Source organism: Panthera onca, chromosome A2, assembly GCF_046562875.1.
Source record: "Panthera onca isolate mPanOnc1 chromosome A2, mPanOnc1 haplotype 2, whole genome shotgun sequence".
NCBI lineage: Eukaryota > Metazoa > Chordata > Mammalia > Carnivora > Felidae > Panthera > Panthera onca.
This window is the reverse complement of record NC_138340.1, coordinates 2,842,465-2,869,436: the sequence shown is the minus strand read 5'-3', so window position 1 is coordinate 2,869,436 and position 26,972 is coordinate 2,842,465. Positions and strand designations below refer to the sequence as shown.

At 60.4% G+C, this 26,972-nt stretch overlaps 1 protein-coding gene across 5 annotated transcripts; it reads right to left on the bottom strand.

Moving 5' to 3' along the window:
• Positions 1-6: 6 nt before the first annotated feature.
• On the bottom strand, positions 7-26,972 carry TJP3 (tight junction protein 3). Of its 5 annotated transcripts, XM_078443618.2 has the most exons (22): positions 19,965-20,122; positions 16,014-16,039; positions 15,825-15,881; positions 15,608-15,717; positions 14,294-14,396; positions 13,722-14,043; positions 12,613-12,716; positions 11,411-11,570; positions 11,044-11,152; positions 9,511-9,569; positions 9,204-9,270; positions 8,850-9,006; positions 8,246-8,354; positions 7,924-8,161; positions 7,603-7,814; positions 5,418-5,513; positions 2,747-2,817; positions 2,141-2,351; positions 1,938-2,038; positions 1,521-1,784; positions 639-685; positions 7-235 (listed from the first exon to the last, which is right to left on the bottom strand). In XM_078443618.2, exons 3-22 carry the CDS (start codon positions 15,870-15,872, stop codon positions 133-135), a joined length of 2,691 nt encoding a protein of 896 aa, XP_078299744.2. In that variant the 5' UTR covers positions 15,873-15,881; positions 16,014-16,039; positions 19,965-20,122; the 3' UTR covers positions 7-132. The 5 variants fall into 5 exon arrangements, with proteins under 5 accessions (XP_078299744.2, XP_078299743.2, XP_078299741.2 ...); XM_078443617.2 differs by lacking the exons at positions 16,014-16,039; positions 19,965-20,122 and adding an exon at positions 26,704-26,972; XM_078443615.2 differs by lacking the exon at positions 16,014-16,039.

Sequence of the window (26,972 nt, the reverse complement as noted above, 5' to 3'; positions counted from 1 at the left end):
CAGTGCTGTGAAAATACTCTATTTATTAAAGATTGGCAGAAAGAGGTTGGGTTCTAGGTTCTGTACGGGAAGCTGAGTCCCAGCTCTAGGGAGGAAGAGGGGATAGAGGCCAGCTGGCCACCTGGGAGGGGGTCACAGGTCGGTGGCCGGGCCCCAGTCGTAGCCATCTTCGTCAGAGGACTCCATGTCTCGAGCTCGCGTGAACTTTTTCTTCAAAGCTTCCTGCCCATATGTCCTGGGTATCAGGAAATAGAATAGAGGCTGTGGGCAGGGGACAGGCAGGAGCCACCCTTACCTGAGGCTGACTCTGTGGGGCACGGTGGGTATGGACAGAGATGAGCGAGACTGTGCATTTAGGGGTCAAGCCTCGTTAACGAACTCCTACACATCCTTCAAAGCCCCAGCCAGTGTCCTGTCCTTCAGGAGACTTTCCCAGTCAGTCCTCGTAGGAAGACAGCATCTGCTTCTTTGGCCCTGATGACATGGGGGTCTGAGTGACCCTGTCTGCTTTCAACCCGCCCACTGGGCTGGGAGCACCATGAAGGCATAGCCTGGTTCTCGGTCTCGTCACCCCCAGAGCCTGAGTCCCAGGAAGAGGGCCGAGGGGCCCCAATCTGGACTACGGGGGGGGCTCTTACCGCATGCTGTCCTGTCGCCACTGACCATGGGGGGAATGGCCATCCACCTTGGAGGGGGAGAAAGGAGGTCAGCACTTCCCCCAGAGTAAGACAAAGTAGGGTATAGAGGACCCCCATCCCAGCTTCCCACCTTGGCCCCGGTGGTGCTACCCACGCTTTCTCCTTGCCCCACACAGGTCTGCAACTCCTCCAATTTTTAGTGAGAAAATGGGGTGGGACAGAGAAAGGCCTTGGCTGTGATCCCCTAGCCTGTCAGCAAAGGGGGAAGTGGGTTCCCAGCTGTAGAATTCTTCAGAGGGCTGTTGTTAGGAACTCATAAATAAATCCGTGTATGGAAAGTGCTCAGGATAGTGCCTGCCCCATAAGCAAGCTGCCGTGGACAGTTGAGCAGGTTGGATACTGCACAACTCCAGGGACGCACCATTCCAAGTAGAGACCTCACAGATTTGTACATTTTTATATTTAACAAGAGACAGTCTGGAGGAAGGGTTGCCTTTGTCGAATTTATAAAGGGCACTGCAGAGGCTGAGGCAGCCTCAGTAAGAACAAATGCTATATAAATACTTGTTGTGGTTAAACACCCAACTAGTGTGGGCTGGGACTTGGACGAAGTGCATTGAGTTTAAACAGCCACCTTGTGACGTCAAGATTCATCCATTTCATTATGTCCCAGATAAGGAAATACAGAGGTTACAATGTTTGTTTTAAGTTGTTCAGTGACTCAGTGGCTCAAATACCCTAGGTCCGGGTGTGAGACACTGATCTGATCAGAGAAGCTTCTGTTCGTTAACATCCTGGTGGCAAACAGGCTCCCCTGTGTGTCCCAGCCCCACCCAAGACCCCTGCCAGGCCGCCCCCGCCCCCCGCCCGTGCCCTGCTTACCTGGGCCCCTCGGGGACCCGGGGCTCTCCCATGATCCCCCGGGCTCTGAGGCTCATCCGCCAGCACGGGTTCCGAGGACCGGGCCAGAGCTGGCGCCGGCGGACCCTCGTCCACGTCCGTGTGGGGCCCGCCCTCGCCATCCGTGTAGCCCTCCCCGTCTGTCTCGTAGTCGCTGTTGACCCGGCTGTCACAGCTCAGATCCGCAGAGCTGTCGGCCAGGCCTCGGTGAGGCAGGTCCAGGTTGCCCTCCGACGAGGTGTCCGGCTGCGGGGTGGGCGTGGCCGGGCTGAGCCAAGACCCCTCCCCCTCCTCCCAATCCCACCCCCGGCCTCCAACCTCCCTGCCAAAGCAGGTCCAGACCGTCACCTCAGGTCCGACCTTGGCCGTGGACGTTGCCCCACCCCCCGCCCCAGGTACCTGGTCCTCGGCCGTCCAGATGGGCCGGGTCTGCTGCTCGCGGATGACGGCCTTGAGCTCCCGGTACCAGGCGTCACTCGTGCCATGCAGGGGGATGGTGGCTGCGGGGAGGGGGCTTCAGCGTGGCCGCAAGTGCGCGGCCGGGACCCACCGCCCACGCGGGCTCCCCCCCCCCCCCCCCCCCCCCCCCGCCGTCCGCCTACCGGTGAACAGGTGTTCGCTGTGCTTGCGTAGCTTCTGGGCTTGCGCATAGAGGCGGCGGGTGCTGCGGCGGGAGACGGGCGCCAGCCACTGGCGCAGGGCCTTGAGGGCCACGCGGCTCTCGGGGGCGCAGAAGACCACGATGGGGTAATATTGCACGTAGTTGAGGCGTTCCACCGCCGACGGCGTCACGTCCAGGAGCGCGTGCTTGTTCTGCGCCCAGCCCGCGGCGGAGGCGGAGGCGGAGGCGGAGGCGGAGGCGGAGGCGGGGGGCGGGGCAGACGGCAGGGAGAGAAACACCCAGAGACGCAGCGGACCGGTCAGGAGGCAGGTGAAAGGTCAGAAGATCAGAGGTGGAGATGGAGGGTTGGGGTCAAGGTGGACCCTGACCTCAGGGCGCAGGCGAGCGCAGTGGGCAGGGGCTGTGACGGCCCAGCGCTCGCCACTGTGCGTCTCTGTCCCTCTCAAGCCCCGGCATCGCAGCACCTCCGAGAGGGGCTGCCGAGGGGGTCTGTGCCGTGCAGCCCGGCCGGGGCGGGAACAGGTTGGAGGCCTGGGCCTTGGTTTCCCAACCCTTGAAAGGGGGCACAGAGCGGGGCCCTGCTTACGTTCTCGGCGATCACGCGCACGGTATCCAGCTTGATGATCTTGGAGGGGCTGTCGGTCCTCGAGACGCTGTCTGTGGAGGGAGAGGTGACCGGCGGCTGCGGAAGGGCGTTCCCCTGGCCGCTCAAATTCTCGGGCCTACCTGCCCCTCCCCTGCTCAAGAACCCACCATGGCTGCCCATCACCCCGAGGGCAAGTCTAACGACAGCCACGAGCCTGACTCGCTGCACTCAGTCTCCCTCCTGACCGTGGCCTACACTGCCGTGGACCATGTGGCAGATGGGAAACAGCCTCAAGGACATGAGGTCACCGGCTCGGGGTCACGGAGCCGACAAGGGGCAGGGCAAGGAGCCGGATGTGGTGTTTGTGTTGCAGACACTAGCTGCGCCCCGCTTGGCCCCAACTTGGCTCGGGCTGCGTCTGCTGCTCTCCCCTCCCCCATGCGTTCTGTAGGACTCGAGATAGAGCCCTGCCTCCTCCAGGAAGCCCTCCAGGACAGCCAGGGGCTGATGGAGGTGACACGCCCTGCCCTGGGGGGGGGGCCCAAAAGGAAAAGGGGGGGGAGTGGGGCAGAACCCTACCTAATTTATTTTATTCTTATGTGCAGAACAGGGACACCTGCGGGGGCTCCGTCCTTTAAGGGTCTGACTTCAGCTCGGGTCATGATCTCACACTTTGCGGGTTTGAGCCCCGCCTCGGGCTCTGTGCTGACAGCTCGGAGCCTGGAGCCTGCTCCGGATCCTGTGTCTCCCCCTCTCTGCCCCTCCCCTGCTCGCACCCTGTCTCTCTCTCTCCCTCTCTCTCTCCCTCTCCAAAATAAACATTAAAAAAATTTAAAAAGTAAAATAAAATGTACAGAACATAAAACTCACCATCTCTAAGCTCACAGCTCAGCGGCCTCAGGCACACTCACACTGTCGTGCAGCCGCCCCCGCCATATGTCTCCAGCACTTTCCATGTCCCCGAACTGAGACTCTGTCCCCATGAAACACTGACTGACTCCCCACCTCCCGCCCCACCCCTGGCTCCCACCATCTACTCTCTGTCTCTGTGGGCGGGACTCCTCCGGGGGGGGGGTCACGCGGGACGTGTCCTTCTGTGCCCGGCTGCTGTCACTGCTCAGTGTCCTCCGGGTCTGCCCACGTGGTGGCAGGAGGCAGGACGTCCTTCCTTTTTACGGCTGGATCATACTCCAGTGTGTGGACGGACACTGTGTCTATCCTTCACTGTGGCTAATACTGCTGGGAACGTGGGGGTGCCAGTGCCCGTTTGAGACCCGGCCCTTACTTCTCTTCGGTATAGACCGGACGTGGACTCGCTCGCTGGGTCAGACGATGACTCTGTGTAACCGAGGAGCTGCTCGTAGTTTTCCACAGTGGCCGCCTGGTCTCACGCTCCCCCAGCCGAGCACGAGGGCTCCCACTTTCCACATCCTCACGGCCACCTGCTATGCTCTGTTTTGCTGTTTTACACTCTGGCCCCGTCCCGGGGCCTCGCTTGGCCTCGCACTGTGGTTCCGATCGGCACTTCCCCGGCGAGTAGTGATGTTAGGACGACCTTGCCCTCCAAACCACACGCCGGACCCTCGTCCTTCCGCCAAATTCCCTCCCCACAGACCCTGCCTCCCCTTTTGCTGTGGGAAGAGCCCCCTGAAGGCTGCTGAGCCCTCCGGGGCGGCGAGAAAGGGCCTCACCTCCTGAAATGCTCGCACCTCGCACGGGCACGAAGACCATTCCCACACTCATTCTTCCTGCCCAGCACAACCCCATTTGAGAGACGGGGAAGTGAGGTCTCAGGGCAAGCCACCAGCTCAGGGTCACCCAGCCAGGAGGAGCAGGAATTGCCCGGAGGTGACATCTGCCCACAGAACGGCCTCGCTCCAAAGCCCCGGCCAGGGGACACTTTGGCAAGGAGACGGTGTGTGTCTGCAAGAAAAGCCCCTCCGCCCTCCTTTGGGGGGCTCCTGACCGAGATCGCCACCCCACGGGGCTTTGCTCCGATGCTGTATTCAAGGGCATCCGCTCTGCAAACACTTCTCTCCGCTGGAATGCGGCCACCGTGTGTCAACCCACAGGTGTGGCCGTATCCCAGTAAAACTTTATTGACAGGTTATAGGTGGTGCAATGTGAATTTCATATCATTTTCATGTGTCACATCACATTTCTTTTCCCTTCTCTTCAACCGTTTGAAATGTGTAGATACCGTTCTTAGCTGGCAGGCTGTATAAACACTTAGCTGATGGGCCAGATTTGGCCCTGGAGCTTTAATTTACTGACCCCCGCCCCCCCCCCCCCCAGCTTGTTTCAGTAGTTGTTCGTGAATTTTTGGTGTTCTCGGGGGAATAGTTGTCTGTCTTGCTCAACGCTGTGTCTGTAGCTCAGTAAAGGAAGGGGCAGGTGGCACGTTGGGTTCATCGGCAGTGGCTGCCGGGCAAACCGTGTTAAGAAGGATTCTGAGGCTCTATCCAGACAAAGAGCACCATGATTGGCTCAGGACCGCTGGCCCAGGCCTTGGAGGGGGCGCTGGTGACTCATCTGCCTCGTGCCTGCCGTGGCTGTTTTAACTCTTTCCCGAAACAGCAGCAGCAGCAGCAGCCCCCTCATCAAGCTGCCTCGGCCCCCGCGCCGGGGAAGAGGCTGTGAAATGGTTCCCCCAACAAGGCTGCTTCCTCACCTGCGATTTCGAACTGGTCGGGCATCTCCGCAGTCAACTTCTGCATGGCAATGTCTGCCACGGGCCCCAGGATCACCACCGGGCGCTTGAAGCTGGCTGAGGGGCAGAGAAACGGCAAGAATCAAGATCCCATTTGCAGCAAAGACCGCTAGACCCAGCCAGGCCCATGGCTGCCCGGCTAAAGACTACATCTCCCAGCGTCCCCTGCAGGCGGGAGGGCCACGTGACCACCTCCCGGCCAATGGGGTGCAAGCAGAATTGTGCGCGGTTCTGGGTTGTAGCCTTCCAGGAAAGGTAGGGGCCCTGTTCACCTTCTTGCCTTTTCCCCAGCTGGAATGGTCTTGGACCACATCATAAGGCAGAAAAACAAAACGTGAGACCACCCTCCGTTACTTACACCCGGGCTACGACTTAAAAAGAAGCTCTTTTCTGCTTCTGCAGCTCTCACGTGGGTTGGGTTATAGCATTGAAGTCAGTAGACAGCAAACTACAACCCGTGGGGCCACATCCGGCCCCCTGCCTGTTTTATAAATAAAGTTTTATTGGAACACAGTCACGTCCACTCATGTACTGCCTCTGGCTGCCTTCGTGCAGAGTGGAGTCGTTTTGAAAGAAACCACACGGCCCCACAAAGACTAAAATAGTAACTGTGTCTGACCCTTTGCAGGAAGAGTTTGCCAACCATTGGACTGATGGCTATACCATTTTAGCCATGAGGAAACGGGCACAGAACGCACAATGGCAGGAGAAAAGGGAGTAGTCAGCCCCCTCCTGATACCCCTATTCCCATCCCTCGGAAAGGATTTTTTGAATTTTTTCTTTAAAGTTTATTTTTGAGGGGCACCTGAGTGGCTCAGTGGGTTAAGCACCCAACTTCAGCTCAGGTCATGATCTCAGGGTTCGTGAGTTCGAGCCCCACGTCAGGCTCTATGCTGACAGCTCAGAGCCTGGAGCCTGCGTCGGATTCTGTGTCTCCTTCTTTCTCTGGCCCTCCCCCGCTCACACCCTGTCTCTCTCTCTCTCTCTCAAAAAAATAAATAAATAAATAAATAAACTTAAAAAAAAAGTCACCCCCTCCAGCCCCCACGACCCCCCTTCTTGTCCCTGGATGAGCCTGTTCTGTACGTTTCACACACGTGGACTCACACCCCGAGTGGGCTCTGGGGTCTGGTTCCCTTTCTGAGCGTCAAACATTCAGGGTCCGTCCGCAGGGCAACGGGAGTGGGCGCCTCGCTCCTGCTAGTGGGCGGGGCAGCGACCTGCGCGTGCGCGGTGGACACGTTCATCTGCGGACGCGCGCGTGCGCGGGGGCCCACTGTGTGTCCCTTCATCCGTCGGTGAGCGTGTGGGTTGTTTCCGCGTTTGGGCCGTTGTGAGCCGTGCTGCTGTGGACACGCGTGTTCAGGCTTCGGTCTCACGCCTGCTCACAGTATGCGTGTATTTTAAAGGGTGTCTGTTCAGCGCCAGCTGACACCCTAGAAAGGGCAGCGCCCACTGAACGCCCGGGCGGCCACCGCAGGCCACGTGTGGCCGTGGAGCCCCTAAAACATGGCTGGTCTGAACCCAGATGTGCCGAGTGCAGAATACACACCAGGGCTTACACACACACACACACACACACACACACACGAGGGTGTGAAATATCTCACAGACTACTTATAATTGGGTTATCTGTTAAAATAATACTTTGGGGGGCGCCTGGGTGGCTCGGTCAGTGAAGCGTCCGACTTCAGCTCAGGTCATGATCTCACAGTCTGTGAGTTCAAGCCCCGCGTCGGGCTCTGTGCTGACAGCTCAGAGCCTGGAGCCTGCTTCGGATTCTGTGTCTCCCTCTCTCTCTGTTCCTCCCCTGCTCACACGCTCTCTCTCTCTCTCAAAAATAAGACTAAAAAAAAAAAAAAAAATGATACTTTGGGTATGGTAACAAGGTAAGTTGTTTAAGTTACGGGTAAGCACTTCTTTTCGAGATTGCCCCTGCGGCTTGCGGATCTCTACTGGAACAGGAAAGGAGCCCTTTCCTGTTCCCTTCGGCACCCTAAAATAACCCAAAATGGGTATTTCGGGTGGGGGGGAGAGGTTAAGGATGGGGGCTTCCGAAGCCTGGACGCGGAGGAAGACTTGGTCCAGGGCTTCCGAAAGCCTTACGAGGCCCCCCTCCCCTCGGCCCCCCGCCCCTCGGACCCACCTTCTCGAAGCACCACGCGTTCATACGGCGGGTAGTGACCCTGCCTGGTCAGATCGGACAGGTCCTCGCGGCTCCGATGGGTGGTCTTCTTGGCCCCTCGACGGAGACCCCGCAGCCGCCAGAACTCGGCCCGCGCGTTGGAGCCCGAAGACGCGCCCGGCCCGGCGCCCACGGCGCGCTGGGCGGCCTCCAGACTGGCCAGCTGCTCCGCCCTGGGGACGAGGCAGGGGGCTGGGCACGGAGGGCGGCAGAAACCCGGCCCGGGAGCCGGGAGGCCGCGCCCGTCTGCGGCGGGGAAGCCGAGGCCGAGGGGCGACGCACCTGCTCCGGTTGGGGATGATGCCCCGCTCCTGCTCGCGGAGGTCGCGCCCCATGCGCGCCGCCAGCCAGTGGCCCCCGCGGGCGCGGCTCTGCCCGGGGCCGGGGTACAGCGTGTCCAGCACGTGGAAGACGTCTCCGCGGGTGAAGCCCAGGCCCGACGGGGGGCTGGCCTCCAGCTCGAAGTGCGTGCGGATGTAGAAGGAGTCGCCCACGCGGGACTGCACCATTTTCCGGAAGACTGTGGACCGGGGAGGCTCGGTGAGCGCCCAGGCCCCCCGCCCGGCCCCCGCCCGCCTGGCCGCGCGCGCGCGCGCGCACTCACTGTCCTGCTTCCGCTGCGTCACCAGCTCCACGTCCTCGCCCGGCGGCAGCCCCAGCAGGAACTGCACGGCCTCCTCGCGGGTCAGGTTCCGGAAGGGGACGTCATTCACCTGCGGGGAAGGGGGCGTGGCATGGGCCGCGGCCACCCCCCGGCCGGACAGGCGATGCCAGCTCTGCTGGGCACGGGACCCACTCCCGGGAGGACAGCAGGGACGGGTCGTGACCCAGCCAACGAGGTCATGACACAGGCAGGGAGACGTTAAAATGTTCAGATGTCCAGGGGCGCCTGGGTGGCTCGGTCGGTTAAGCGACCGACTTCGGCTCAGGGCACGATCGCACGGTTTGTGAGTTCGAGCCCCAGGGTGGGCTCTGTGCCATCAGCTCGGAGCCCGCTTCGGATTCTGTGTCTCCCTCTCTCTCTCTGCCCCTCCCCCACTCAAGCTCTGTCTCTCAAAAATAAATAAATGTAAAAAAAAAAATTTTTTTTTTAAATGTTCACATGTCCCTGGGGGTGCTGCGGGTCCTGGGGGAGGACACACAGGCCAGGACAGACTCCGGGGCCACCCAGCAGGCCGCCACACCCACTGCCGGCTGCCCCAAGTCACCTGCAGAATCTCATCTCCCTCCTGGATGCCCTGCCCGTCGGCCGGGCTGCCCTCCTGCACCCCGGACACGAAGATGCCCACGTCATTGCCGCCGGCCAGGCGCAGGCCGATGGTGGAGCCCTTGGGGAAGCGGACCACCCTCCAGTCGGGGCTGTACCTGCAAGGGGAGGCAGAGGCGGGGTCAGGCCGGAATGGGTGCAGAGGGGGCGCGCGGGGCCTCCCTGGGAGAGCCCCCACCCCCTCCGGGCCTCAGTTTCCCCACAGCCTCGCATGGCGGCCCCACCAACACGGGGACGCAGCCCCGGGATGCGCCAGTGTCCGGCTGGGGGGGCTTTTTTCCCCGGGGGGACGTACCCACGGTCCTCCCTGCTCTGGCCGCTGGGCACCCTGTAGATGTCATAGCTGCTTTGCCTGGGGGAGTCTGAAAGGGAACAGCAGTGTGTTTTCCAAGCACGCTGACTGGTCTAGCCGCCACACCTCAGCCTTAGGGTGTCCCTGCCCCACGGCGCTGTCACCCAGCCCTCCGTCCTTCCCAGGGAGCTGCCCCTGACCTCTTAGGCCCCTGCCCCCCTCTCCCGCCCTGCCTGGCACCACCTCATTGGTCGGGATCAGAAAAATCAGAAGGATGCTCAGAGTCACGTCCCTGCCACCGTCCGCTCACCTGTTTCCGAGATGGTTCTGGAATCCACTGATTTGTCCCGCCAAAGCGGGGGGCTCTCCCTGGAGGGGGAACAGATTTGGGGTGAAGTAGGGGCAGATGCCGAGAGTCGACTTTAGCAATTCCCTTTTATTTGCACCCAGATTCAAATTCTGCCCTTCTGGCTGGGAGACGGTGGGGCCGCTGCTCTCTCTCTGAACTCGGGTTCCCTCCTCTGAGCCCCGGGGACGGCTAAGTCAGGGCCACAAGTAGGCATGGCTCAAAATGAGGCAAACCTGTGGCCGATGGTCACGTTTATTATTCTAATTAGTGAAAAGCTATAGAAGGTGATATGGTCTGAGTGTTGTGCTCCCCCCCCCCCCCCCGCTTCACAGGCGCCGAAGGCCTTAGCGATAATATACCCATGACCTAATCCCCATGGGCTGGGCACTTATGTTTTGTTTTTTTAATTTTTTTAATGTTTTTATTTATTTTTGAGTCAGAGAGAGACAGAGCATGAACGGGGGAGGGGCAGAGAGAGAGGGAGACACAGAATCCGAAGCAGGCTCCAGGCTCCGAGCTGTCGGCACAGAGCCCGACGCGGGGCTCGAACCCACGGACCGTGAGATCATGACCCGAGCCGAAGTCGGACGCCCAACCGACTAGGCCACCCAGGCGCCCCTGGGCACTTCTGTTTTTAGGCATGGAGTCGTGTCCCCTCAAAATTCCTGCACCGAAATCCTAACCCCCAGCATCGCAGAATGTGACGGTACTTGGAAACACGGTCGCGGTGGATGCGATTGGTGGAGAGGAGGACCTACTGGCAGGAGGAGGGGAGGCCCTGATCCCATATGACTGGTGTCCTTATACAGTGGCGACGTTTGGACCCAGAGACAGACAAGATGACGTGAAGTCATCAAGAGGAGGTGGCCACTTACAAGCCCAGGACTTTCTGGAAGCTACCAGAAGGTAGGAGAGACCTCCCGCCCCCTGCCTCCCCGCCTCCCCGCCTCCCCGCCTCCCCGCCTCCCCGCCCCGAGCCTCCAGGGGGAGCGCGGCCCTGCCCACATCCTCATCTGGGACTCCGGATCCGCGAGACCATACATTTCTCCTGTCCTAAGCCACCAAGTCTGGGCACTGTGTTTATAGCCACCGCAGGACACGAATGCAAGGTCACTGCCACTTGTTCCCGTCTGTAAACATCATCATAACGAGCAAGCACCCTCCAGTCCCTGCACATACCCGTGGCTATCTTGCCCCCAAGAGAAAATCCCTAAAGGAGGACTGAAGTCGAAACTGGGTTCGAAATTGGATGGAAGTCGAAACTGGGGGGGGGGGGGGGGGTCTTGGAAAATTCCGCTCCTTCTGCTTTAAGTTGATCCCTACCAGGCTCTCCCGGTCCCGAGAACCCAGAGCCACGTACTGGGGGCCAGGAGGACTATGTGTGGACGGGGGAAGCCTCTTCCAGGCAGGCCACCGGGACCGCACCCTCCAGTCGGAAACGATAGGCCCACGTTCCATTCCCACTCAGCCCTTCTGGCCGACAGGGGTACGTACTCGGGGGAGTCGGTCCAGCTGGCATCAGAGCTCCGCCGCACATGCTGGGGCGGCGGTGGGACGTGGGACGGTGGCGCCTGGGACGTTTCTGAGCCGAGGTCTGAGATGTCTGCAGCGGAGAGGACGTCCCATCAGGCCTGCAGCCCGCACCGCAGAGGGGGACGTCAAGGCCCCTCTAAGTCAAGGGGCCCAGGCCAGAGTCTGGCTCAGCCAGTAAGCCCTGACTTCCTGTGTGGCCTTGGACAAGTGTCTGTCCCTCTCTGAGCCTCACAGGGCCAGGCTCACGTGCCCCGCCGGGCCCCGCCTGGCCTCCTCGGCCTCCCCTGCCCTCCGCTGAACGCACAGGGCCTGCCCTCTGGCCCCTCACCGTCCAGGAGAGAGCTGTCGCTGTCACTGACGGCCGATGGGATTTTCACCAGGAACTGCCCTCTGTCCCTGAGCACCAGCAGAGTCAGCTTCCCTTCTGACTTCTCGATCAGTCGCCGTGTGTCGCTCAGAGACAGATTCTCGCTGGACACGCCATTGATCTGAAAGGCCCGGGAAGGAAGACAGGAAGGGAGTTAACACTAGATAGGGGATACTAGAAACAGACAGCTTGGTGGGGGCACTAGAAACACACAATTGCTAAAAACAGACGTTCTCAAGAGAAAACGATGGTACGGGACCCCTGCTGTGAGGAGACCATGCCCAGAAGTGACTCCCACAAAAATTCCAGAATTCGGGCGCCTGGGTGCCTCAGTCCGTTAGGTGTCCAACTCTTGATTTTAGCTCCTGTCATGATCCCAGGGTCGTGGGACTGAGCTCTGCATCAGGCTCTCTGCTGACGGCACGGAGTCTGCTTGGGATTCTCTCTCTCCCTCTCTCTCTGCCCCTCCCCTCTTTGCATGCACACATGCACGAGCGCTCTCTCTCTCTCTCTCTCTCAAAAAAAAAAAAAAAAAAAAAAAAAGAATTCCAGAAGCAGCCAATTTTCTGAGGGGCAGGGGGAGCTTTGGGGGAAAATTAAAAGCAGCCTGACTCCCCATCTCCCTAGAAGGGGAATTTCTCAGGAGACGCTAGAAACAAACATTAGGGACAAGTCTAACTAGGGGGCCCTAGTCAGTCCATAGAGCGTGAGTTCAAGCCCCACGTCGGGCTCTGGGCTGACAGCTCAGAGCCTGGAGCCTGTTTCGGATTCTGTGTCTCCCTCTCTCTCTGACCCTCCCCCGTTCATGCTCTGTCTCTCTCTGTCTCAAAAATAAATAAACGTTAAAAAAAAAATTTTTTTTATAAAAAAAGAAAGAAAAAGGAAAAAAAAGAAACAAAGAAACCTGTCTAACCAGGGAGCAGATACGTACATACCCAAAGATACTAAAAGCAGACAATCTACATGAGATACTAGAAACTGACATTTGGCAGGTGGGGGCGGGGGGCCCTCTCTAACCCTTGGGAAGGAGGCAACTGAGTACAAATGGTTCTGGCTCTGCCGACCTGCCAGTGCGGCTGGGTCACCCTGCCAGCCCCCCCCCCCCGCCCCCCACCCGCCACTCGGTGTCCCTGTCCCGCCCCCGACAGGAAGCCTGGGCTCACCTGGAGGATGAGGTCGCCTTCCCGCAGCCCGCGGTTCCTGGCCGCCAGGCCCGACTCAGTGATGTGCTTGATGAAGATCTGACTGCCCAGGGTGACCCCGAACTCTGTGGGGGGGGGGGGGGGAGGAGGGACACTGAGGCAGGGCCTGGGGTCTGGGTTGTAGAAGGTCCACGGCAGGGGCGCGGGAAGGCACGGAGCCCCGGTCCCAGCTCCCCGACACCCTCAATGACATCCCGGTGAGAGTTTTCAGGATGTGACTCTTGTTATCCCAGTTACAAGGCAGCGGGGGCGCCCGGGGCGGGGAGGCTCCGGGTTAAGCGCCCGACTTCGGCTCAGGTCACGATCTCGCGGTTTGTGGGTTCGAGCCCCGCGTCGGGCTCTGTGCTGACGGCTCGGAGCCTGGAGCCTGTTTCAGAGTCTGTGTCTCCCTCTCTCCGCCCCTCCCCCACTCACGCTCTGTCATTCTCCTTCTCTCTCTCAAAAATACACATTAAAAAAAAATTTTTTTTAAATTACAAGGCAGGGGGCCGATGTCCCAGTGCCATTTGTCACATCATGTTTAGAATTCTAAGGCCAGGGTGCTGCTACTGAACTGAGATGGGGTCAGAGGCCACACATTGGCCTTACGGAGGGAATTCTAGTGTCGTGACACTTCTCTGGATGCCACAGTGTGTGAGTTTCCCGGGCCGGAAAGCAACACCAGTTTGCAATCTCATGGTTCTGGGCTCAGAAGTCCCAACACCCAGGCGTGGGCAGGGCCGGTTCCCCCAGGGCCTGGCTCCCCCCTTTTCCGGCTTCCGGAAGCCCCGCATCCTGGGCCCGCGGCCCCTCCTCATCCTCACGGCCAGCAGCTCGGGTCGGGGTCTGCCCATCTCTCTGCCCCCCTCTCGTGAGGACCTCGCGAGGCCACCGGGCCCCCCGGGACACCCAGGGTCACCCCCACCTCAGGGGCCTGGGCCTGCCCCCCTCTGCCGCACGAGGCCACATGTCCCAGGTCCCAGGGACCAGGACGGGGACGCCTCTGGACACACGGGACAGGGGGTCAGCGCGGCCACGGCGCCCCTTGGCGGGAACCGGGAGCCCCACTGCCGACGACCCGCCGACCTCACCTTCGCTGTCCCTCCTCCGCACCAACACGGACTTCACGGGCCTCATCTGCACGTCCTGCCGCGGCAGCCGCTTAAAGCCTGACACCAGGGCCAGCCCGTTGGTCTCAGACCTGCCGCCTGGGCTCCTGCGCCCGTGGCTGCCGGCCCGGCTCCGGCGGCCCGTCCTCTGCCGGCGGGAGCGCTCGCCCCAGGAGCGGCCAGACCCGCTGGATGTGTCCCCGTCGTAGCCCTGGCCGTGGTCAGCCTCCCCATCCGAGACCTGATGTCCCCCAGAGGGGCTGGCCTTGGCAGGCAGCTGGATTTTCCGGGGACGCTTCACGGTCTGTGAGGGGAGAGAGGGGAGGGGCCGGCTCGAGGCTCCGCCCCGAACCCTGTGGAAGGTGGGGAGGGGGGGGCCCTCTCTGGGCCTGAACATCCAAGCTGTGAAATGGGGACCGGATTCCACCTGCTTGTAGAAGCTTCCACTCATAACACCCGCAGGCTGCAGGTGGGGCTCAAAGTGGGGGCGGGGGGAGGGCAGAGGTGCCCACGGGGGGTGGGGGGGCTGCCCCGCCCACCTGGCCCCCACTCACAATGTTGGCCAACTTGGTGCAGGTTTTGAGTATCTGAATGGCAAAGGTGGAGGTGACGCTCTCCATGGAGACCCCATTCACCATGACGATGTGGTCCCCTGTCCTGAGAGAAGAGGGAGGCTGGGTCTCAGGGACGAGTCCTCACATAGGAGCCCTCTCCTCAGGCCTTCCCTGCAGCCCCTGCCATGTCCCCCAGTGCCCGACTTTGGGGCAGGCACCTCCCAGTCGACAAGGCCTGGTTCTAATTCGCTGGTGTCCCCAGGCTCACAAAGACATTTATCCTTCTGGCATTTATCCCTCAGTTTCCTCATCTGTAAAATGGGGCCAACAACAAATCCAACTATAATAATAGAATGCAACCGGGGCCCCTGGGTGGCTTAGCCAGTTAAGCGTCTGGCTCTTGATCTCGGTTCAGGTCATGATCTCACGGGTCCGTGACTTTGAGGCCCTCGTTGGGCTCAAACTTACTGCACGGAGCCTGCTTTGGATCCTCTGTCTCCCTCTTTCTGGCCATCTCTTGCTTGCGCTCTCTCTTTGCCTCAAAACAAATAAACGTTATAAAACAAAAAATTGAATGCAACCACAGAATGCAAGCTGTGATTATAAGTGTCTCCGTACCCCTCAATCTTGTCACGCCGTTTCTGCTTTTCTCCCCCTCTTTCCCTGTGTTTCTTTTTTTTTTAACGTTTATTTATTATTGAGAGTCACAGAGCATGAGCAGGGGAGGGGCCGAGAGATGGAGAGACACAGAATCTGAAACAGGCTCCAGGCTCTGAGCTGTCAGCCCAGAGCCAGACGCGGGGCTTGAACTCACAAACCGCGAGATCGTGACCTGAGCCAAAGTCGGACGCTTAATTGACTGAGCCACCCAGGCGCCCCTTCCCTGTGTTTCATAATGTCTCTCTCTCTCTCTCTCTCTCTCTCTCTGAAGCTGTGTCTCGATTCTGGACTGAACCATATCACCCGTCAGCCACTCAGGTCCCAGAACCGTTTTCCCAACAGAACGCCCAGGAGCCTGCCGCTCCCAAGGGCTCAGAACACAGCGTCTCCTTCCCTGCGGCCACAAAAGGCTTCCAGGACCTTTCATCCCAGGAAGGCCATTATGACCCCGGAGACCTACAGCGAAGGACCAGGAAGTGGCTTGGGGAGGGTGAGTCTCCCAACGCCAACCCTGTGCTGCTGGCAGCTCCGAGCCCTGTGTTGACAGAGCTGAAAGGCAGCAGGCACTTTCCCCGCTCCTGGCTTTGGCCCACACACCTCCCTGCTCTCGGCAGGCCCCGCCCCTGCCCGCACCCCTGCTGCCTTGATACTCACTGCAGTTGGCCCTCAGCTGGCCCCCCCGGCACCACATCCGACACGACCACGGATCCACTGGGCCGGTCTCGGCCACCAGAGATTGCAATGCCAAAGCCTCTCCGGGGGTCCTGAGAGGGGAGGAGACCTAGGATGAGTTTTTGCGTCCTCCCGTGGAGCAGCCCGGGGTCAAGGTGGCACCCCTGTAGGCACCCACGCGGGGAGAGGGAGGCCTCACCTTGCAGAGCGTGGCCGTGTGCTGTTCCCAGATGGTCATCTCCTCCATGTCCAACACCTGACAGCAGAGGAACGGGAGGTGGGCTTGAGGCCACCGCAGGCCCACTGGAGCATGCAGGGGTCCCCCACCCTGGGTGGGGAGCCCGGCTGTGACACTCCCCGGGTCCCAGGCCTGTGGGCAGGTTGCTACCTCTCTGGAGACCTCAGCTTTTGTATCTGCAAGGTGGATTTAGGTCAGGGGTTCTCAGTTAGGGACCACGCTGCCCCCCAGAGTACGTGTGACGCTGGCGGTCATCACAATGCTGCCCAGCCCCCCACAGAGCGGGGAAGCCCCCCCACAGGGAACGATCCAGGCCCAAATGTGCCAAAGCTGAGACCCTCGTTTGAGTGAAGCAAACTGGTGAGAGGAGAGAAAATGCAAGTGCCTGGGGGGGGGATCCATGCCTGGGGGAGGGGGGAATCGAGTGGGGGGGGGAGGGGGGAATCCATGTTTGGGGGGGGGGAATCAAGCCAGGCCTGCCAGGCAGAGGGAGCCCACTCTGCTCCAGCCACCTGGGGCCTCCTCACTGTTCCTCCGACCCCTGGGGCCTTTGCACGTGCTGTTCCTTCTGCCTGAAACTCTTTTCCCCCAGATCTCCACCTGACTCCTTCCCTCACCTCCTTCTCCTCTCAGCTCCTGTGCTACCTTGCCGGGGAGGCTCTCCAACCACCCGGTGCGGAACAGTAAGCTCTTCCGGCTCCACGGCAGACCGCCCTATCCACCCTTCCCCAATACGCGTTCCTAATTCGGAGAACTTGTGACCCCTTGACGTTCTCTTGGCTTTTTTGGTCTGTCCGTCTCCCCTCTCTAGAACATCCGATCTGGAGGGCTGAGATTTTTGTTTGTCTCGTTCACAGTGGAGTCCCGGTTCATAGCAGGGATTCAGGAGCAATTTACTGGAGGAAGAAAGGAGGGAAAGAGGGGAGAGGAAGGAAGGAAGGAAGGAAGGAAGGGGGTGCTTTCCTTGTGCGGGGGGTGGGGTACTTTACAGGTACTATCTCATTTAATCCACTCACTGAAGGGAGATCCCGTCATCCCCATGTCACAGATGAGGCAACTGGGGCACAGAGAGGCAAAGTCACTTGCCAGGACAACAGCCCCGATAGAGGCTGTGGCTGGGAACGTGGATTCGGTTATTTGCACGCCCGTGATACAGATGGGGACCTGGCTTCTGGGAGTACAAGGCCACCCTCCAGGACACCCGGGCCAGAGAAGGCGGGGCGTGAAGCCCGCCCTCCCCCGCCCCCTCCCTGTCCCTTTCCTCTCCGGGCCTGCCCCCCCCCCCCCCGCCTGGTAGACCCGCCCCCCCCTCCCCCCGGGGGCACAGCAGGTGGTGATTCCTCCCCCTAAGAACCCCTCGCTGGCTGCCCCAGTGCCTTTTCTTAACGGATCCCGGGAGAGCGGCATTCCTGGCTCCCAGGGGGTGGGGGGAGGGGGCGAGAGACAAACACCGCCGAGGGCGGGGCCTCCCGGGCACTCCCGGCCCCGCGGTTACCCGGGAGCTGAGGGCAGCGCTCCCAACCCCGACTCAAACCCCTCTGCCGGCTGCCTCAGTTTCCCCGCCTGCCAAATGGGCTACCCCCACCCCCGGCGCCCTGGCCTTCAGGGCCGAGGCGGCGGCGGCGCGGGGCAAGGAGCCAGGCGGGAAAAGCAGAAAGAGCCTCGACTTTCCTCCTTGGCACGTTAGTAAGAGACACCGCGCTCCGCTGGCTGCCGACGAGACGCTCATCGTTTAACCCTGAGCGACCTTAATGTGTCACCGCTATTATTCCCACCTTAAGGGAGAGCAAAGGAAGGCCCAGAGAGGCGCAGCAACTTGCCTGAGGTCACCCGGTGAACAGGTGGACACAGGCGGCCGGTCTCGCACCCTTGCCCCTAACCACGGCACCCCTCCGCCCTGTCCCTTGTTTTCTTCTTCCGGACTTATGTTTCAAAGCAGAATCTTTGTACTCGCTTTGAGTTTACACTTTGTATCATTAAATGCCCTCCGGAACTTTGATTTCCCAGCCTTATTTTAAGACACAGCCCCAGGGAACCAGGGCCCCTGGGGGAACAGGTGCAGGTGGCCCCGGCTTGCCCTGCCACCCGCCCCCCTCCCGCCCCGTGCAGGTTCACCTCCTTAGATATTAGAGACTTTGTCTAAAACCCACGGGGCCAAGCCTAACCCGCCCCCCAGTGGCCCTCAGCTCCGTTCTCCTGCACGTCTTCGCCCTGGCAGTCCCCTGGGCCCAGAGACACCCCCCAAGAACCCGCAGGCAGCTAGCCCTCGCCACTTGGGTCTCCTGCCTCCTCAGGCAGCCTTCCTGGGCGAGCCAAACTTCCAGGGCTCCCTGTCATGCTTCCCCGTTTTCTTTCTTAGGCTTGGATCACGGCACCCCAAACCATCTTAAATTACCCTGTTTAGGGGCACCTGGGCGGCTGGGTGAAGCGTCTGACCTCCGCTCAGGTCATGATCTCGCGGTCTGTGAGTTCGAGCCCCGCGTCGGGCTCTGTGCTGCCAGCGCAAAGCCCACTTGGGGACCCCGGTTCCCCTCCCTCTTTGCCCCTCCCCCACTCGCTCTCCCTCTCTCTCAAAAATAAACATTTCTTAAAAAAATTAGCCAGTTTAATCATCAGCTTGCAAGTTCCTGATCTTTCCTCTTGGGCCGTGAAGGCGGGCTGGGGCTGTCTCTCGGGCACCCTGGTGATGGCCCTTGGCATCTCCTGGGCCCTGGTGAACCCCTACTCATCCTTCAGAGCCCCCGGGACGCTGTTTCTTCCTCCAAGAAGTGAGTCCTCAGCGGCCCCATTCACACGCCTTACATCCCTAATCACTGGAATCGGGGGTGTCCCAGTCCATTGCCTCCCATACACCCCTCTAGTCTGGGGCCGGCGGCTGGGCAAGGTTGGGGACCCTGGGACCCCAGTATAGTCCCCACAGAACCAGAAGAGAGACGGAGTTCGAGGAATGGGGGTGAATGGTGAGATAAAAGGCCTATTCAGCCAGGAACTCAACCGGGTGTGTCCAGAATTCCTAGACCCCTCGGTCAGCCCTTCACCCACCCAGGTGAGCCCTGAGGGGGCGGGGCCTGGGCCTTTATCCCCACCCCCTCCCCCAGGGAGGAGGAGAGGAGGAGTCACCCAAACGGGCGGGTCAGGTGGTACCCTGTCACACAACCCCGGGCACTTGGCTCCCCGCCCCCTCCCCATCTCCGCCTCCGGGAACCGGGGCGCGGGGAGAGGGGGTAGGGGGGCCACAAATATGGGAGGTGGGGAGGGGATTCTGGAAGCCTCCCCCCCCCCCCCCCCCGGAGCCAGGACGGAAGTTGGCGGGAACCAGAACTGCCCGGAAGTGTGGTCTGGGGCGAGCCACGTTCCCCTAAGGCCTCACTTTACCCCTCCAGGCGCGATCTGCCGCCCGGTGCGGCGGTTATGAAAGTGGTCAGCCCGAGCTCGGTCCCCGGAGGGTGAGGTTTCCCCCCAAATAGAGACAAGGGGATCCCCTCCCCCCAGCAGGTTTGCTCGTGGGTAAAAGGGGCTCAAGACCCCTGCCTCTGCCCGGTAATGCAAGTTAACGGCTCTGTATACAGTAGGCGCCCAATGAATGTTGGTTCCGGCCTCGCCGCATTCACCGAAGCCACCCCAGCCCACAAATGAAGTCATTGCTGCCGTCCCACTGTTGCTCAAGACTAACTCGGCCCGAACACCCCGCGTAAACATCTTTACAGGGCACCCAAGACGTGCCAGGCGCTAAAAACACGGTTTCCTCTTTGAATCCTCCCTGCACCTCCTTCCCGAGGAAGATGACCCATTTGAGGGGCGAGGTATGGAGAGGCCTTGATTCACCGGCCCGAAGTTACACAGAAAAGTCAGGATTTGACCCCAGAGAGGCAGACCTTGGAGCACGGAAAGACCCCCCCCCCCCCCGACAGCTTTTGGAGACCAGAGGGCGAACGCCCCTCTCTGAGCAGCCTCGGCCTAGCCACCACCTTCCTCTGGGCCTCAGTTTCCCCACCTGTAACCCGGGGTGGTCTGGGGTCCAGGCCCCAGGTCGCAGACTGGATCCAGGTCGCGGACCCCAGCTAGATCCCCTCCCCCTCCCGTCCTCTGCGCGCTACTCGCCTGGAATCTCACCGCCATGGTCCACCCCTGGCCTCTCCAGCGCCCCTGTCCCGGGGCGGGGGAGGGGGGGGCCTGGAAACGGTCAATCGGTCCCCACCTCGGGGTGAGGGAGGAGGCTAAGGACGGCTGCGGCGGAGAGAGCGCCCGGCCCTCGCCTCCTCCAGCCGCTCTGGGTCGCACCTGCCCCTCGTCCCCCGCCCCGTCCCCTGCCGGCCCCGCCCCCGCCCCGCCACGCCTTCGGGACCGCGCCGGGGCCGCCTCCGCCCCCGCAACACGGGCTCCGGGCTCCGGGCTCCGGGCTCCGGGGTGGGAATGCCAGACCGGGTTTTCCACCCAGCCGGGCACGAGCCCGCCGTCGGGGCAGGACGCCGGCCGGGCGGGGCTGCAATGAAGACCCGGCAGGAAGTCCGGCCGCGCTCGGAACCGGCGCCTGGGACGGGGCAATCGGCGCCCCCGGCACGTTTCGAGGTTCCGCTGGGACATCGGTTGCACCAAAAGCAGGTTGAGTGCCAGAGACCTCCAGGGCGCAGGGCTAGCCTTCCTCAGGGCACCCCATCTCCAGGAAGTCCCCCCCCCCCCACATTTCATAGAGGGGAAACTGAGGCCCAGAGGGGTCAGAGACTTGGGCTTTCTGAACGTCCACGGCTGCCGCCCCAGGGCCTGGCCCCAAAGCCAGCAGAGAGAGCTCTGTCTTCACACCCCACCCGGGGCGGGGCTCCCCGCGGAGGAGGGCGGGCTCTGGGGAGCAAAGGCCGGGTCCGGAAGGTGAGATCTTGGGGTGACAGGACCAGGGCAGACACCCACACGTTCCTTGCTGCTTTAAATATATATTTAAACATTTTATTTATAGGAGCGCCTGGGTGGCCCAGTCGGTTGAGCGTCCCTCCTTGGCTCGGGTCGCGATCTCACAGTTTGTGAGTTCAAGACCTGTTTTGGACTCTACACCTGCCGTGCAAAGCCTGCTTGGGATTCTCTCTCTCTCCTCCCCCCTCTCTCTCTGCCCCTCCCCTGCTTGTGCTCTCTCTCTCTCAAAAACAAATAAATATTTTTTAAAACTAAAAAAATAAATATCTTTTTAAAAAGTTATTTAATGTTATTTATTTATTTTTTTTTAATTTTTTTTAACATTTATTTATTTTTGAGACAGAGAGAGAGAGAGCATGAATAGGGGAGGGTCAGAGAAAGAGGGAGACACAGAATCTGAAACAGGCTCCAGGCTCTGAGCTGTCAGCACAGAGCCCTACGTGGGGCTCGAACCCATGGACCGTGAGATCATGACCTGAGCCGAAGTCGGACGCTTAACCAACTGAGCCACCCAGGCGCCCCAAATGTTATTTATTTTTGAGAGAGACAGAGACAGAGCATGAGTGGGGGAGGGGCAGAGAGAGAGGGAGACACAGAATCGGAAGCAGGCTCCAGGCTCCGAGCTGTCGCCACAGAGCCCGACGCGGGGCTCGAACTCACAACCCACTAGATCATGACCTAGGCCGAAGTCGGACGCCTAACTGAGCCACCCAGGTGCCCCCCAAATAAATATCTTATTTACGTATTATATTTATAATATAAACATTATATTATTATAAATATGTACCCTGAGTCCCCTCTGTTCCTGTGCCCCACTCACGCCAAGGTCGAAAGGGCAAATCCGGGTATGGACACCCTCCCCAGCCTCATCCAGTCAGCTCCGGCGGAGAGGAATCCCAGGCTATGGGAAGGGCACAGAAAGGCAAAGAGGAAACTGGGGGATCAGGAGATGCTTTCTGGAAGAGGGAGCATTGCCGCTGGGCTTTTGAAGGGTGAGTAAGAGTTTGCCAAATGAACAAGGCAGAAGATACAATCAAAATCTCTGAGGCCCCCAAAGCTGACTTCTTGTTCTCCCCCAAAACACTAATCTGGAGAGCCCAGGCCAGAAGTTGGCCCTTGAGCATCTCCTAAGGTCCCTAAGGCAGGAAGCTTTTGCAGAAAGCCTCTCTGAGCGCCGGCTGGAAACCTCAGGGCTGGAGGACAAAGCACATTCTCCCGGTGCGACGTTTGGCCACCAGGAGGCAGCGCCCCAAACGATTGTAGGTAGGACAAGATCAAACCCTTTTTTTGTTTTAATCGCTATGTGTTTGTGTTCATGAATCATAGGAGAAACCTAACTGAGCTCCCCGCTGACACGCGCACCAGGGTGCCCTCAATGGCTCCCTAGTGCCCATCCGATGCCCTTTTGCTCAAAGGCAGGGTTTTATTTTTTTTTAAGTACCACGCCCAAGGTGGGGCCTGAACCCACGACCCCGAGATCAAGTGTCAAACGCTCCACCAACCGGGCCGGGCAAACGCAGGGCTGGGAAAAAGGGCGTGGCCAGCGCGGTGCAGTTTCACAGGCCAGAGGAGCCGGCCTTAAACCCACTAGTCCAGCCGCTCCTGACCGCCAGGTCCCTTTGAGGAAATAAAAATCTGCTTGTCATCAATCCATTTCATTCACACGTCCATTGTTTTTTTCATCCGGTCGTTAAGGCGCCGCGAAACTGTTCGGGGCCAAGCAGGCGAGCGGGAGCCCGCAAGAACTGACTTCCCATCTGAAATTTCAATGCCAGATTCAACCAGGAGGGGGCAGTGTGGGCACAGCGCGAAGGAGGGAGGGAAGGGAAGGGAGGGCGCTGTGGACGGTGGGGTCGCCGAAGTCCTTCTGGGACGACCCTGCTCCGCCTTTCTGAGGGCCTAGCGGGAAACTGAGGCAGAGAGACGGCCTGGGCTGGGCTGAGGCCCCTCAGGGTGGGAGCCTGGGGGGTGGGGGTGGGGGGTGGGGGGGTGTCACACGGGGGGCTTGGGCCCTCCCTGGTGGAGGCTGCTTTGCTGGGCTGTAGGAGGCTGAGGCCGTATCTGTGGTCGAACAGGTGTCGCTCCAACCCAAGGATGCCCCGGAGCAGCTCTGCGGCCCGGCTGGCTCTGGTTCGTTCATCTGCATTTACGGAGCCCCCGCTGTGTACACGCAGGACTGACGGGACAGACCCGGGAGAGCAAGACAATGACCGAGTCGTCACCCAACGTGAATAAAAAGTACAACCTAGACTTCTGAGAGCGTCAGCAGGGAGACACGACAGGGGCTGGGGGCTCAGGGAGGGCTTCCCAGAGGAAGGGCACTCAAAATAAGGACTACGTTTAGGAGGCGTGATGGAGGTGAGAGGCCAGAGGTGAGAGGAGTCCGAGCAGAGGAACAATTAGACCTAAAGGAGATGAGGGAGGAGCCATGGGGAGATCTAGGTGAGGGCACAGCCTGTGCAAAGGCCCTGCGGCAGGACCTGGGCATGTTGGAGGAGCCGGGAGGCCCGTGTGGCTGGAGCGGAGTGAGCGAGGGGGAGAGAGGGAGGAGGGGAAGGCGGGGGGGGGGGGGCCGGGGCACGTCCTGCAGGGCCTTGGGGGCCTCAGTGAGGACTCGGGCTTATCTGGCTCTGTGCTGAGAACAGAGCCTGCTTGGGATTCCCTCTCCCTCTCTCTCGGCCCTTCCCCTGCTCGTTCTCTCTCTCTCTCTCTCACTCTCACACACACGCACAACATAAATAACCTTAAAAAAAGAGAAAACACTACAAAAAAAGAAAAAGGAAAAAGAATGCCGAAATGAATTCAGAAATGGACGGTAAGCTGATCGACAGCCACGGGTCCACAGGGCAGTAAAGTCTCCACTGGGCAAAACTCACTTGCATTTCTGGGGATCAGAATCATTCGCAATGCTGCCAGTTTCCCATAATTTACGGGGCTGTAAAGTGGTTCAAAGGCAAAAGGAAGCGCGGACAGTGTTCGCGCACACGCCAAAGCCCGGCACGGATCGGACGTCCATTAGGTCCGCAAGCCCCGAGGAGCTACCGAATGTTCTCGAGCCACAGTTCCCGCTTATTGGCTGCACGCCTCTCCGTGGGGCTCTGTCTGGAAGGCGCCTACTCCCTGCCGGCCTCTGCGAGCTCTACCGCTGTAGCATCATCCCAAGCACCTAGAACAGCACCCGGTATGCAGTCAGCGCCTACTAGGTGAACAAACCGCTCCCGGGGAGTCACCTGGGATTCTGAAGGCAGAGAGAGCAGTGCTGTGTACTCCAGAAGGAACATTCCGGGTGTGGCAGGCGCAGCCACTGGGCACATGAGGGTTGGCCACGTGGGGGTCGTGGGGGGCCTTGAACGAGCGGTGGCCGAGGACAGCTGGCCTGGGGTACAGGTGCAGAGGCCGGGCTGACCACGGACGCTGTGAGAAAGGTGTCAGGGGTCTGGGTGCTACCCCCAGCTGGGCTCTGCTCTTCCCCGGCTTCCTCCCATCTGGGGGTGGGGGTGGGGGTGGGGGTGGGGGTGGGGGTGGGGGTGGGGATCCCTTCCGTGAGGCCCCTCCAGCTCCCTTCCATCCACTGCAAGCTTCTGGAAGAGTCTACGTGCCCCTCCTCACCTTCCTTCCCTGCCCCACCACCGTGCTCTCAGGAAGGTGCCCCAGGACCCCCGTGTTGCCAAGCCCTGGGACATTCCTTGTGGCTACGACTTTGCTGCCATGTCAGCTGTACATGATTCCAGAATGAAATGTTTTGCTTGTTCGGTTTAAAGCCACATTCTAGCGGGGCCTCCAGGTGTGGCCTCCCTGGTCACCCCTGGTTCTGCCCTCGAGCCCACAGTCTGTCCTCCCCGCAGCGGCCGCCGGGGGGCGCCTTCGAGCCCCGAGTCAGGTCCTGCCCTCCTCTGCCTACAGCCCTCCAGGGCTCCCACCTCCCTGGGGTAAAAGCCTAAATCCTCCCCTAATCCCCAGCACCCCGCACAGCCTGCCCTGTTCCCGTCCCTCCCCTCCCCTCCTCTCTCTCTCTCTCCCCCTCTCCCACTCTGCTCTAGCCACAAGGGCCTCCTGGTTGTTCCTCCAACTCCAGGCCTGGTCCTGCCCCAGGACCTTTGCACGGGCTGTGCCCTCGGTCTGGAATGCTCATTCGCCAAACTCACTTCCTTCAAGACGGCTCAAACGTCACCTTCTCAAGAAGGCTGCCTCTAATCTTTCTACGCGAGGTTGTAAAATACCCCTCTGCCCGTTTTATTCCTGACCCTGGGGCTCTTTTGCATTCTTTCCCTCTGTGAGACTGACCACTCTTCAACCCCGGATACGATTTACTTCCTTATTATATCTCTTGTTTCTTGTTTGTCTTCTGCTACCAAAACACAAGCCCACAAGACAAGGGATTATTGTTGGTCTGGTCCCCTGCTGAATCCCCAAGGCCCGGGAGGGCACCCAGCATACAGTAGGTGCCTGATAAATGCAGGTGCACTCCCTGGGCAGCCCCTCCTCCCAGGGCCATCTCCCACGAACCTCAGCCCGTTCCAAAGGGTGTCAGGCTCCTCCCTGAGCACATACTGCTCCTCTGGCTGAAGGCCAAACAGAAACCCGAATTTGCCTCCGCGGACTTTCCCCACAACCCAGGGCCACACGGAAGCACTGAGCCAAGGAGGCAGGACGTTTACAAGATGCTTAGCCTGGAGTGTTGGTTGGGGCGGGTGGGCAGGGGCAGCCCCCAGTCGTCCCTCCTCTCCTTTCTGCCCTACTTTCCTGTGCAGCCCCGGGCAAGTGGCTACCCCTCTCTGAGCCCGACTTCAACTCCTGTCTCACGCAAAGGTGGATGGGACATTGCGACTCGCCTGGAATTCTGAGTTCTGACTTGGGGTGGGACGGTTTACCCCAACCCCCGATGACTGAGAATCTATTACCCACATTATCATTTGCTGCACTCAGCAGCCCTGGGTCGTGCTGACTCGACCTGCACCCATTCTACGGAGTGGAAGACTGAGGTTTAGATAAGCGAAGGGGCTGGAGGCTGGGTCTATCTGAGTCCACAGGTTTTCTCCCCAAACCCCAGGCGGGTGGGATCTGACAGCCCAGATATATCTCCTTCCAACCCCACAGACCCCAGACTTGAAATCTCTCTACTCGGCACGAGTGTCCCCAAATTCCAGACCAGCTATACGCCCCGAGACTCATAGGCCTGTGCCTCCCTGGCCCCAGGGGGCCCTCTCTGTCCCAGACAAAGAGGCTTGAGGTGCAATCAGACACTTGGCTGGCCAGGAAGCCCTCTTTGTGCTGCCCTTTGGGGAGCAAACGACCCAGAAAAAACTGTTGCCACCCGACCCTGTCCTCTGCAGGTTCCGGGCTTCCTTGGCCCTGGGGGCCAACTGGCTCCTCGCCCACGGGAGGCTCTGGCTGCCGCCCCTGCCCCTTCCTACATCTCTCCGCTGGCAAGTTTCGCCCAGGGAAGGAATCCAGACAGGGGCCCGGGGCCCCCGTCGCCGTGGTAAGGCCACCGTGGGACCCCTTCCCAGGCTCCGGCAGGTCCCGGCAGTGGGGGGTCGGGGGGGGGGAAGGGGGCGCCACTGTCTGGAAACTTGGGAGTCTCTTCAGAAGCTCCAGGAGGCCCACACACCGACTGGGAGCCGGGCTGCCTTGCCGGCCCCCTCCCTGCCCGGGCCTCCCTTCCTCACTTTGGGGGATCAGAGACCAGCCTGGGCCTCTTCTGCCTCCCTGGCACCACCTGGGCCAACAATGACCCTTTTAAGTCGCTGGCTCTGGCGTCCGGGCAGGTTGCCAGGGACAGTAACCGCCAGCCAGATAATCCCTTAGAAACTATGTCAAACGCCCACACATGAGTGTCAGTTTCCTGCTTTCTGGGCGGCAGGGGGAGGTGATGGAGGTCCCAGGACCCTGTGGTCAGGGAGTCAGTCCGCGTGGAGCAGGGTGGGGGACTTACCCGTCCAGGAGGCCCGGTGGCCTTGGGGCAGGTGGCAGGAGCCGGGGCCTGGGTGCCCGCCTGGCATGGAGGTAGGGAGGGGACCTGAGGGCTGAGCTCTGTCCTCCCCACCTGTTTCCCCAGCTCTGTCCTCCCGCGTGGAGGCAGCACGTCTGTCCCGCGCCAGGTGGAACCAGCAGGACGAGGTGCACAACGGGAGTGAGAGCCCGGCCGCTGGTTGGGTATGTGCCTCTGTCGCAAGGTGCCCTCACGTGGGAGCAGCTGGCCTT